This window comes from Oenanthe melanoleuca, chromosome 7, assembly GCF_029582105.1.
Source record: "Oenanthe melanoleuca isolate GR-GAL-2019-014 chromosome 7, OMel1.0, whole genome shotgun sequence".
NCBI lineage: Eukaryota > Metazoa > Chordata > Aves > Passeriformes > Muscicapidae > Oenanthe > Oenanthe melanoleuca.
The window spans coordinates 15,151,418-15,164,821 of record NC_079341.1 but is presented as its reverse complement, the minus strand read 5'-3'; the positions used below and the strand labels follow the sequence as shown (position 1 = coordinate 15,164,821).

Here is a 13,404-nt window from a genome sequence, read left to right as displayed (position 1 = left end):
GAGAAGCAGTTGATATTAATATTTAGTGAATTTTGTTTCACTTAGAGAATAGCTTCTGTTGCTTTTTAATTGTAAGAGTAAAATATATTAATTATTTGTTCTGTTAAAAGTTTGTAAATAAAGGAATATCTTGCATATTTAGAGTAAGAGCTTAAAAAGCTTTTTTCTTTGTCTTATGCATTCAGGCTCCATGCCAACCAATTATGAGCGTTATTATGGCTTCACAAGGTTTGCTATTGAGCTCAATGAATTAGATCCCTTACTGAAAGATCTTCTTCCTGCAACAGATGCACGATTCAGGCCAGATCAAAGGCAAGAATGCTTATTTATACATTTAATATTTGGTGGGCTCAAGGCTGAGTTTGGCTGAGTCTTGAATTTTGTCTGTATCTTCACTGCAGTCTGAATTAAGCCATGGAGGACTTCTGCTAGCAGAGAAGGTAGTCAGTATTGCACTCAAATTTGTGCTTAACCCATCTGAGGGAAATTAGAGGGCTTCTTGTTGATGCCATAGATCTTTGGTGCAACCCTGGGGCAGATTCCTCATGACAAACTGAAAAACAGGCTCTGAAATGCTGTGCACTTCTGCTATGGATGGAAGCTGCAGTAATTCCCTCCAAAGTCTCAGCTCCTAGTCCTTCAGTGTTTGTGATATGCTGAAGTAGCTGAGCAAAGTGTGTGCCTCAGGCTGTAGGTCAGGCACACGTAGCTGGGGAGTCACATCTCAGGCTGGATCAGCACCGACAGCACACTTGGCTTCTGCTTGTCTTTTGTGATGATTGGTGCTGGGAAATCCCTTGGACTAGGCTGTGTGATTGCTATAGGGCCTGCTGTTATTCCTACAGGCTTCTGGAGGAAGGAAATATAGAAGCAGCAGCATCTGAGAAACAAAGAATAGAGGAACTCCAGAGAGCTCGGCGGCGGTACATGGAAGAGAACGGCATTGAATATGTACCCAAATTTTTTAAGTGAGTCAATACAGACTGATAATGGTGAAAGTGTTTTAAGAAAGATAATAAGATATCTGATACATACTTCTCTGAAGCAATTTGTACACAGTTTTGAATGATCATTTTCTCATAATGAGCCTCAGCTATACAAACCTTCCTACTGAAGTGGACTTAGAAGTATAATATTAGGATCTAAGATTTAACTAGGGGCTTTTTAAAAGTCATTGTATAGACAAGTAATACCATGTGACCTGAACAGCAACATCATACATGTATATTTATCTATAACATCTATATATAAATGCATGCATATACCTTTAAAATGTATTTATTTTTGAATGAAGGTGGTTTTTTGTTGACTGTTTTTTTAATTAAGCATTCTTCTGAAACAAGGAATAATCATGCCAAGTAGCCTCCTGTCTAACATGGGGAATCAAAAGTGAAAAGATTGAATGTGCTTGATGCAGTTGGCATAATGTAAGCAAAATGCAGAGACAAAAAAATAGAGAGTTAAAGGCTTACATTCTGCAAGCTCCATCTATTGGATAATCCCCTTCAGCATAATCAGGATCTGTAGTGGACAAAGGGGTTTTATGGGGCTCTAAGACCTGCTCACACAAATCAAACAACAGATTTTCAGTCTTGGTTGTTGTCTCTGTCTCCCGCTTTTGATATAGGTTGATTTCTAAATTCCTGACTTTTCTTGTGTCCTTTAGAAATATGAAATTTGGGTTAGATCAGAGAAGTGTGGAATTTGATTTTATATTGCATAAGAGCAATATCTATTCTCAATACTTTTTTAGTCTCTTTATCTCTCTCTTTTTTTTCCCCCTTTCTACAGAAAAGTTATTGACGCTAATCAAAGAGAAGCCTGGGTTACCAATGAAACCTACTGGGAACTGCGAAAGGATCCTGGCTTTAGTAAAGCTAGACATTCCTGTACTCTGGTAAACTGAGAATGTAGACCTAGTAAACATATCACTCTGAAGAAAAAAAAAAAAATAACTATGCACAATATGTTTCTTATAGCTAAGCGTGGTTTGTGGGTCTACAGGAAAAACCATATCATACACATTTATATTCATCTTTATAATGGACTTTTGGAAGTGCATTAGACCAGGTCCCTGACCACTTCTGGATCTTTCTAATTTTGCAGCAGCCATCAAAACTAATTAAAAAAAAAAACAAAAAAAAAAAAAAAAAGGAGACAGAAACCTTTTAAAGTTTCGTATGCTGAAATTTCGGAAATAAAGAAGCAGATGAGTTATCCAAAGTCACTCGGAAGAGGTGGTAAGCGCAGAACTGCAACCGGTGCTTTAAACAGACATTAAGAGTAATACAATTTAAATTAAAGAAAAAAAGAAAGAAAAAGAGAAAAAAAAAAATCCATTTTGTTTCAACTATTTTTGTTAAAAACTCTTGGGTCACAACACTGTCATTTCTGGCTTCGGGTTAGTCCTTTGGTGTGATGTGCTTGGACTGGCCTTTGTCAAAAAGATATGCTTTTCTGGAAGCTGTTCCCATTCATATGCCATTGTTCATGCCTTAACAAATATGAAGATGTACATTAAGTAATTTTAAAATATCTATGCTTAGGCTTGTGTGAAGGGCAGATTTTTAAAGCTCTAGAATTTTATCACAATATAAATACTGAAAGACCTGCATTATTTGAAATCAAAAGATAACCAAACATCTAACTGTATTTCAGAGGTATGAGATCTACTGTACATGCTTTAGCTTTGGGATGCTGGCTGTATAATCAGACTGAAAAGAAACTGCTAGCTGGTTGAATTTCAATTTTGGTAAATGCATATGAGTTGCTAGTCAGAAAGTTCATATTCCTGATGCTGAGATGCAGTCGTCACATTTAGTACTGGCTGGACATAGACCTCTCAGTGAATCTCATTTTCCCATAACTGTTTATACAATTAGAAATCCCTGAAGCTTTGCAACAGTGTTAAAAGCACAGAGAGATTTCATGCAAAGGTCTCTGGCTTCTCTCCAGAAGCTGGATAGTACTGTAAATGCAACTGTTTTCTGCCACACACAGTTTATTTTCCTGGCTCTGTTTTTCCCCATCTACTTCTCTTACCTAAATTTATGTTTGAGAGTAATGGCAGAGGCTCACACGTGTTATAGCTAACAACTTCTACTTGTGTTGCCAATATAGCTTTTTGCTATAGTGCAAAATATACTTCACATTTTTTCATAAAATGGTTCTATAATTTTTTATTAAAAACAAAGTCTCTTATGTGTTGCTAAGCCTCAGTTAATATAAGTGGGAGAAGACTTGGCACTTTCTATTTGAAAATCTCTGAAACATTAAACAGTAGGAGGGCAGATCTTAATAAAAGAAAAAACAGTAATTTATTTGATAAGAGCTACATTCCATATGGTACGATCTAGTCTTCCATTTATGCATGTGTTATACATCCAACCACTGATGATAGGTTAGATTTCATGCACAGGCTCTGCATTCCTTTCTGCCCATGCATAACATACAATTTTTCTATTTAAGAGTGATTCCAGTCCTGAGGTCATAAATAAAATTATTAGATAGGTATGTGATCTGCCAGCTGAGCTGCTTGAACAGTTGTCAGTGCATTACCACACATCCCCAGCTCTCAGCCTGCTTCTTCCTTTTCCAGAGTCCCTATACAACTGAGATTACTTTGGTTATTTAATATTCATTTGGTTCTCCCTGTTGATTGTACAGCAAAGTAACTAGCAGGGCAATTAGCTGTTAATCAGTTCCAAATTCTTTACACAGTTCTCTTACAGAAAGAACTATGAAAACCTACAGGAAATATTAAGTAGACTTTTTATGAATTGTGGATGGTCATGAATTTTTAAATAAAAATTTGGTATAAAAATTCCTGTGTAGATTAATGGGATTTCTTCCAAAGAAAATTTTAAGTTATTCAAAGAATAAATTTTAAGTTATTCAAAGAATGTTATATTTCTCTTTCCTAGTTGGAAGTAGTCTGATTTATTCTTACTTTAGTTCTGCAATTGTTACTATAAGAAAATGAAATATATCAGAGTTGGTTTTTTAAGTAATATTTGGTTAAGGTCATCCTACTTGCTTTAATAATATTACACTAGGAATTAAATTGGCACATTATGTGTAAAATAGCAGCTAGTTATTCTATGTAGTTTTCTTTAAAACCAACCCTATTAAACATTTGCCCATCTTTTGCTCCAGTCTTTGTGTGCAGTTCACTGTGATATTAGGAAATATTGTGTGTATGACTGCAAACACAATTGAGGGACAGAGCTGCAAATCTTTAGTTAAATATAGAAAGAAGGTCTTTAGTTTTACAGCACTCTGGCAGTGCTCTGTGAATGCCATTATTTGCAATGCAAACTGAAACTTGGTGGACACTATGAATGCTGTCACTGAATAGTTTTTTGCAATTGTTTATTTGACACTCATTGAAAGAAAAATAATACTAACATTTTTTAAATCTAGAAAATCTGTGATACGCTAAATCTTTCATTAAAGTCACTTTCTAAGCCAAGTGGATGTTAAATTAGTGAATTAGTAAGTAGAAAAGACACAAAATGATGCACCATAAGATATCTGCAGTCTCTATCAGAAATTAAAAAGTTCAAGCAGATATACCATAAAGCAGCTTCTTGTAGTGCAGAATTCTCTGTATTCTGTGCAAAATCTGTTATTGCATTTTCCCTCTAATATTGGCAGACATAATGGAATATTTTGTGCTATTTCTGAAGTGGATAGGTGTTAGGGCTTCTATCCAAATTATAATTTTTAGTCAACCTGTGACATTCTCAGCATTGAGTGAGCTGGGGTGTGTTTTCCCCATCCCCTGCCCATGTCGTGCAGAACTGAGTGTCCCATGCTGCCAAGAGAGTGCACCACTGGCTGTTTTGCAGCCTGGCACCTTTTGTAAATGCCTGCTGGCTTTTGGCAGCACTGCTGCTCAGACACCCCTTCCCAGCAGGTGGGATTTCTCCTGCTCCAGGATCAGACCTTTTCACTTCTGTGGAACCTCGTGGAGTGAGTGTTCCTGGCCCAGTCCTCAGGCTGAGCATGTGCTCTTCTGGTTGAAGCTTTGCCATCTCATCCTGCTGATTTGGTGTCATCTGTAGCCTTATGTCCTTGAGCAGGTCACAGGGGAGGTGTTGGCTGGCACAGTCACAGAACTGACCCTGCAGGGCTGTGCTCACTGCTGGCTGCCAGCAGGGCATAGACCATTCATCAGTGAGTGCCTTTCAGGCAGGTTTCTGCCCCACTCACTCCATTTATCCAGGCAGTATTTCTCTTTGGAGGGCATGAAAAATTCTATCCAACTCAGTAGATTTAATTGCTGTATGCTTGGTAAGTGTTGAAAATTAGTGTAAATCATTTGACATGTAAAACTTTTTATGCAATTTAAGAAGTTCTTTCACTTCAAAGACATATGCTTTTCCCCTGTGTTTTCTCAAAACACTTATTTCTGTATAAATACACAATACTTATGTTTAGTTTCAAAATAATGAGCTGTAATTTCTATTAATATTTAAAAAGTACATCTTAATTTCTTCCTTGTTCTGGTACTTTGGATATGATAGGGTAATTGTAGCTATTTTCATCAAATGCAATGTCTTACAAAGATTTAAATAGCTTCATTCTTATTTTAGATTATCACAGTGGCAGAGTTTTGGCATATTAGGGTTTTTTATCTCACAGGAAAAGATGATTTGAGTTGATTTTCATGAAGCATCACCGTGATTAAAAAGTCATCTAGGCACCCATTCTAATTTTAGACAGATGTAAGCTGCATGAAATAAACTGGTTTTTATTTGGCTTTAAAAGTGCAATTCCCACTATATAGTCTTTTCATCATACAAACAATGTTGCCCTTCTTTTTTCTCCTTTTGAACTTCTGACTCTGAATAAGCCCCTGCAGCACCTGTGGGTTTTATGTGAGTAGCACATGCCAGGCAGCTGGCACAGTGTGGAAAGGTATTATCCTTTATTCCCTCTGAGCACTGCCAGTGCCTTATGGAAGCAAACTACACAAACCCTAAGGCAAACTAGGAGCCAGGGCTGGTCCTGCCCCCATGTGAGCTGCTTGGATCTGGCCATGTCCCTGCTCCCCATGGAGGGAATGGGATTTCTCACCTCTCACCAGTGAAGCCCAGCTCAATTGCAGTCTTACACTCAGCTTCTCCTCAAAATATCAGAATTTTTAGAAATGTCCTGGAGGGAAGGAGAAGTTCACTTGTAATTGCACCATAACCAAGAGGGCTGAATATATCCCTTCTCTGTTTTGCAAAATTTGCTCTCACTAGTAAAGGCCTATTAGTATAGGGTTCATAAACTCATCATCTCTAATTTTTAATTTTTTTTAACTTTCCTTGCAATCTTTGTCAAACCTCAGAAAAAAAAGGCAAGGGAGAGACAACAAATGCAGGATGGTGAAACTAGTCACAGAAGCTTTGTCAATGTGAGATGTACCAAAACAGAAAATTTTCTGACTTGTAGGAATTAAAATGTCAGCAGTGCTGCTGACTTCACTTCAGGCTGGTTATCTTGATACCATTTTTCTTTCCACTGATCCATGACAGCATGAAAAAAGGGAAGATTGGAGACATTTGCTCAGAATTAATGCTGAAGGTGAAGGGAAGTTTTTATTCCTTTTATAAATAAAAAATGACGGTAGCCAGCATTTGGCTGAAGGTGTCTCGGTAACATGGACAAAAAAGAGAGTTATATAGTTTGAATAAATAATCACCAGTGCATAACATGTTCTTTCTGACCTGTGAATAATTAATTGAAGTATGGTAAAGCTACTTATTGGTACTCATGGAGCAATGATTCAGATATCTGCTGTGAAACACAAATTTATTTTCATATTGACTGCTACTTTTAGTGCTCTGCATTAAAGAAAGAGAACACTGAGCATGCAAAATGGGAAGAGGTGAGGAAAGTCCTTCAGAAACTCAGAAGTGGGTAAATTCTCTAAGAATCAAAATTATGTGCTCTACAAGAGCAGAAGACAGTGGCAAATACTCAACCAGAACTGTTCTTCACTGAGCTACTTGCTTCTGATGCCAGCTGGTGTAGTCACACATGCAGCCTCTTGTTCTGAAATTCCATCTCTTTTTTGGATTGTGCTTGTGTCCCAGGGGTTGCTTTGTCATGTCCACCAGGAATAATCAGTGCTTGAGTCAGGACTGCAAACTCAGATTTCTTATCTGGTAGTCCTGTGCTGAATGCTCTCTCTCACTTTGTTAAAGTCACCTGAACAAGGAATATTATAGTTACATTGGCATACAAGGTTAATCCTCAGTAATTTCCAGGGAAAGCAAAATTCAGGATAGCTTCTTTAGCTATGTGGGAAACTACATGAGATCTTCTATTATCCTTATGTTTGCTTAATATTTTATAAAATATTTTGAGACTGGATCTTAATAAATATATTAAAATTACGTTATACCCTACCTTGAAGTCAACACTGAAAATTCTCATTCCAATTTGAGGTTAGAAAATAAGTCTATTTAATTTTTGAAATAAGTACCTACTGATATTCTGTAGTAGTTGAGATACAGTATAACAAATTCAGATCACAATAAATTTTCTTTTCTGCTGAGTCTCACAGAAGACCTGACTGAGCATAAAGATAAGTGCTGATGAGTGTATTTTGATGAGTGTATTTTGGTATGCAGGCAAAAATGCAAAATGACAACTTCTACCTTAGTAAGCTTTCTCTCTAATTAGCAAAGACCCTGTTCTTGTTCCTTTTTAATAATTTCTAGACTACTTGCTTTCAAATATTTTTTCCACACTAAGAATTAATCCCATTAAGATTGAATTTAAAAAAAATTCCATGTCTGGAATTCTGCAGACATGAAGGGTGGTGTTCATGCCATGTTAAATGTCCACTTCTCAGGGTGGGCCATTAAAATTTCACCCTCTGGCCAAAAATAAATATCAATGGGCTTTTCCAGTGGGATTCTTCTTTGTATATGGATTTGTGTCTATGTTATTTACTGTAAAATAAGTAAGAAATCAAGCTGCCAACATCTGATGTCTGAAATATTTTTCTTCCTCTGAATTGCTTAGCAAATTCTCTGTTACTGCTAGATTGTCTGAAGGGATACTTTTATTTATCACATGGAAAGCCATCATAAAATGAAACTACTGTGGTATCAAAAAAGATTAATATGATAGTTCTGTGCTAGGATATTATGTATAATTTATTTGTTGCAACTGGTAGCAAGACTTCTTTGGGTCTCAATCTACTTTTCTTTGTATAATTAACTGGGTGATGTATGATTTCTCAGTATTTCAATAGCAAAGAGTTCTGTATTTTCTCTCACTTTTGCACAAAGCTGATATAAAGTGGGAATAATCTCACACTTTTTTGGGTGTGCTTAGTTCCCACGCGCACACGTATGAAATGTTGTAAATGTTAGTTTTTACCTTCCTCAGATTCTGAGGATGCCATTAGAAGAGTTAGGTTTAGGTTAGTTGTCATTTTTATACTGCCTTACTGAGCTTCTTTGCTTTTAACAACCTTTCAGGTGGTAGATTGCCCTGTGCCAATTCCTCAGCAGGCCAAAATGTCAGAACCTAAGCAGCTAAAAGAGCATTCTTTGCTGACTGCTGGTATCCATGTGCTCATTCTGAAAAAAACCAAACCATATCTTTGGGTAGCTTACTTGTAAAAACAGATCCTCTGAGTCTTTCTGCTGTGATTATGCTATTATGTCAGGTACAAAGGCAAGTAGAGACTTGCTTTGTGGTTTTTAAGATGGATTTAAAGGGAAAAAGTTGCTTTTTAGAAGTATAACATATAGAACCAGTACTACTTTTGAGTAGTGGGTAGATAGTGTCTGTTTTAAAGGGAAATAACAGACTGTAATGAGAAAGGGTCTGAGTTCTTAGATGCACCAGATAAATTTTTTTCTATTGTTTTGAAAGCAATATAAAAATTTACTTAAGAGAAAGAAAGACAGTGTGAAGCATTTATGTACCTAGCTACCCAAATGTTTCAGAATGCATTGTTAATTTTGAGTATTTCAGTATTAAAAATCACATGCAAACTCATAATTTTGCACTCAAAAGTTTGCTGTGGGCTTCCATAATGAGATGATAAAGAATAGGATACTTGAAAAAACATCAGTACCATAATTTCTAAATAACTCTAAGTAATAGAAAATTAATTTGCAGATATTCATAGTGAAAATTATATAAGCTACTTATAGTATTGCAATTTTTAAAAGCATAAGTTTGGTCCTTTGTAATACATTCAGTAATTTAACATTTAAAAAAGTATTGTTAATTCTACTTGATTGAGTTCCTGCAAATGTATTCATCTGTTCTTGACTATTCACAAGTCTTATTAATTCTGATTCCAAATGTGTGCTGATTATGCCAGTAAAAGCAATTTTATTGCTTATGGTTAGTAAACATCAGCAGCTGAGGAGCAATACAGAAGGGATGTAATTTGTGTGTTCCAAATCTATAAACTTTTATTTCACTGCAGGACATAATCAGCAACACACATCAGATTTTTTCCTGCTCCATCTGCTTGGACTTTGACATTGCTCAGGCATCAATGTGTACTTAGCATTAACATTGCAAACAATTCTCTTTTAAATCAGTTTAAAAGATGTAGATGCTTAAGTTCAAATAAAAACACTTCACAGTGACATTCCTGAGAAAACCCCAGGTTTTGTAGCACTTGATTTCTAACTCCTTCATGCTTGAACAAATGAGCACCACACAGAGGCTGAGCTGCTCTTGGTACTCCACTCCCCATTGAACCCAGTGAGCTTCCAGGTGAGTGGATGATCTAGCTGCCCAAATCTATTTCAGCTCTAGTCAAGCCTAGGTATTCAACTAGTTGCCCCTAAGCCTGATTTTGAACATGTGCACTGTGTTGTGGAAGATAAAATGTGTGAAATACAGTTGGTTTGACTGCTTACCACTCCGAGCAATATATTTGACTTTCCTTTGACTCTCTTGCATTTTGGAACCTTGTAGTTTTAAAAAACAAGTTAACTTCATGTCTCTGCAAAGCTCATATAGCTATGACATTTGGAATAAAGAACAGTGCATTAAAACAATTACAATTCATCATATTATGTCTCATTCTGGCAAGCTTAATTGTAAGAATATTTGCAATCCATGTTCCTGTTTCCTGATACTTTCCCCGGGATGGTGCCAGCCCAGAGCTGAGGACTGCTAGTACTGTATGCCAGTCAGAAAAAGGAGTCTAATCTTTCTGATTTGTGGAGCAGGGGGTGGCAGGCTAAGAGCATGCTCTTGATCTTAGCCTGGAAAAGAATGAATGTGAGAAAGTGCCTCTCTCCATCCAGGCTTCAGCACATACATAGAATTGCTTTCTTTTGGTATTTTAAGTTTTCTGGCTACTTCTGAGATTAAACCTAGCCAGGAAAGAGCAGTAATAAAACAGTTTTAGGTTTACATATAATGCAGCTGCAACACTTACTCTGTGTCTTTGCACTTGGAAGTTGGTTTTGAACTGTTGTATAACCCAGAGAGCAGATGAGGCCTCACACTGACTACCTCTCATGCAATAAAACCCAAGCTCATTCAGTAGCTAATGTTGATTACAGTTGAGCATCCTTTGGCCACACGATTCAGGGAGGTGGTAGTGGGGAAAATAATAAACAAGGAATGATAATAAAGACTTTATTCCAGTGATGCATTTGGTATACATGATACCCATAATACCAACTCCAACTGAAGGTGGTCCTACAGCTTCTGGTAGGAAATAAAAAGTGAATTTGGCTATGCTGTAGTTTTTGTTGTGCTCTAAAATGTTACAAAAGATGTCATCTGTTTCCTTCAGACAAAGTCAGATTTTCCAGGATATTGTGTCCAAAACCTACACCCAATTCTAATTTTTCAGGAAACATGATGCTCTTTTACCTGTTGCAATGTAATTGGATAATGCATGTACAAATGACTTGTGTAGCCTGCCAATGAATGTTGCTAATGCCTTACCAAAAAAAAAAAGATAAAGCATATATTTTGTAATTTTTTTTTTCCTCAGAGGCAAATCCAAACAATGCTAGATTTGGGAAACTGTTTACTGAAAAGCATTTTCTAATAGATCTCTGAAGAAGTGCAATTGTATAATTACTATTGTTCAGTGCATACAGTACATTGTCTCCATCACTCTGTACACTGCTGCTATTAGTGCTTGTTCTAATAAATCTCAATGTACACTGTTTAAACTGCTGTCACTTGTGTTCTGATTATTAATAGAAGAAACACTTGAGGCAATGGTTCTTGAATAAACTATTTGTAACTAGTTAGATTAATTGATTATTGATCAAAAAATTTTAATATATATTTTACAGTTTGATTTTGAAGAGGTGAGTGATAGTGTCAGAAAAAGCACTGACAAAAGTGGCTTTTCCTTTCTAATCTTTTTCTGCTGCAAGAATATTTTTATAAAACTTTTCCCATGTGATTCTTTGTGCAATTTCTTCAAATATGTCAGAAGCGACCAACTTCAGACTCAAAGAAAGCAATTTTCTTTTTTGACTCTTCCTAGTTATATCATCATCCTGCAGCTGATAAGAGCTTTCTTTCTTTCTTTCTTTCTTTCTTTCTTTCTTTCTTTCTTTCTTTCTTTCTTTCTTTCTTTCTTTCTTTCTTTCTTTCTCTCTCTCTTTCTCTCTTTCTCTCTTTCTCTCTTTCTCTCTTTTTTCTTTTTCTTTTTCTTTTTCTTTTTCTTTTTCTTTTTCTTTTTCTTTTTCTTTTTCTTTTTCTTTTTCTTTTTCTTTTTCTTTTTCTTTTTCTTTTTCTTTTTCTTTTTCTTTTTCTTTTTCTTTTTCTTTTTCTTTTTCTTTTTCTTTTTCTTATTTTCTTTTTCTTTCTTTCCACTTCAGCTTGTTCTTCATGATTAGAGGGAACTTGCAGTATGCTTCTCCAGTTTTGAGAGAGGGTGTAGTAAAAGAGCTCCTGATGTTCTCTAATAGATTTGAAAAAAGTGGGAATGAAAGAAAAAAAAATTGCTTGACACCCAGCCTGTCTGGCCTCTTGGAAAAATAACAGTATGTGGGATTTTGAGATTTTTGTGTTCTTGTCAGCTGTTCAGCCCTTAAAATGAAAGCATAATAAGAAATAAGAATTTACTTGGTAGGAGGAATTAAGGTTTGTTATTTCTTGGCATTGTAAAAAGAACAAGTGTTCAAACAGTCTGGAATGCTGCCTGAGAGAAAGCAATTGCAAAGGAAGGGATAAGACTTAGATTCAATCTAAGCCAGAGACAGGTGATACTTCTGCATAACCACAAACATGTAGGCTCTGTGGTATGGTGAAGTGAGACAGTGTGGGAAGCTATTGACAGGATTTCATCCTGACTCAGCTAAAGGAGTTGCCCACAGAAAGCCGCCCCAAGTTTCACTGCTGGTACAAAAATCTGTTCTGGTCTGATGATACATAGCATTTTTTTCACAGCCAACATATCAAGCTGCATGGTTCTTCAAGTCCTCATGATCCTACTAAATATTTAAGTTGGTCTAAATGTCAAAAAAACACTGCACTTCAATATGGAAAATTATTTTTTAGGTAAGTAATTATTACTAAGGTTAAAAGAAACCAAGTTGAAATATCATCCAAACCCAGAGTACCAGAGGTAGTCTCTCTTGATTGAGTAGTGAGTCTAGTTTTACTCAAGAGCAGCAAATAAAATGTCTTATATTTAGACTGACACTTTTATTTCTGAGAGCTATGTCTAAGATTTAACTTAGAGTAGATAAAGAGACAGGTTAGGTTGTATATCCCAAATCTATATCTCAAGTGCATATTAATACTGGTATATTAAAAAATTTAGGGAAAAAAATGGTGTGCATAAATGCATGTTACAGACATGAATCTGTTGTGAAGATGCTTTTTGCCTGTGATGAGACTGCATTAGATTATGTTTGTAATTACAAGGATAAGTTCCAAAGCAAAACCAAGTATGCTGTTGCTTTTCCCTCTGATGAGTGTCTGGCTACATTTCCTTCAGTAAAGAAAAGAAACTAATTGCTAGCTCAAATTTCACAACCCCCTAGGCTTCTTGAGCAGCTTTTTTGACAAGTCAATGGAAGAAAAAAATGTAATTAAACATTCTCAAAAGGTCATTTGTTGGACTGCAGGTAGACTACAAGTTCTGGTAAGGTGTTGGGTTATTTCTTTCAACTGATAAAATTTAAGGTGTTAATTGTCTTTTAAGTGCCTCTCTAAGTAGGTTATTTCTGAGGGCCTTGCATTACATTTAGCAGCCAAAGAAATTCAAGAGGTATAGCACAAAAGCATGTCCATTCCTCAGTCTAGTTCAACTAGACTTCACTTAGATGCTCATCAGCTGACCTAGTGTCAGCGCCAGTATCAGGCTGCTTTTCATGTTTGGTGACAAGAATTTGTTATGTCACCTTTCTGTTAAAATGTTTAGTGTCTGAAACTGCTCAAGTCTAT

The 13,404-nt window shown here is 36.1% G+C and overlaps 1 protein-coding gene across 1 annotated transcript in view; it reads left to right on the top strand.

Moving 5' to 3' along the window:
- The window catches only part of OSBPL6 (oxysterol binding protein like 6), a 95,819-nt gene extending 84,953 nt beyond the window's left edge, over positions 1-10,866 (top strand). The window contains 4 exon segments of the mRNA XM_056495824.1: positions 186-312; positions 846-968; positions 1,792-1,873; positions 1,875-10,866. Coding sequence (XP_056351799.1) covers positions 186-312; positions 846-968; positions 1,792-1,873; positions 1,875-1,901 — 359 coding nt within the window. The 3' untranslated portion in view covers positions 1,902-10,866.
- The last annotated feature ends 2,538 nt before the right edge of the window (positions 10,867-13,404 follow it).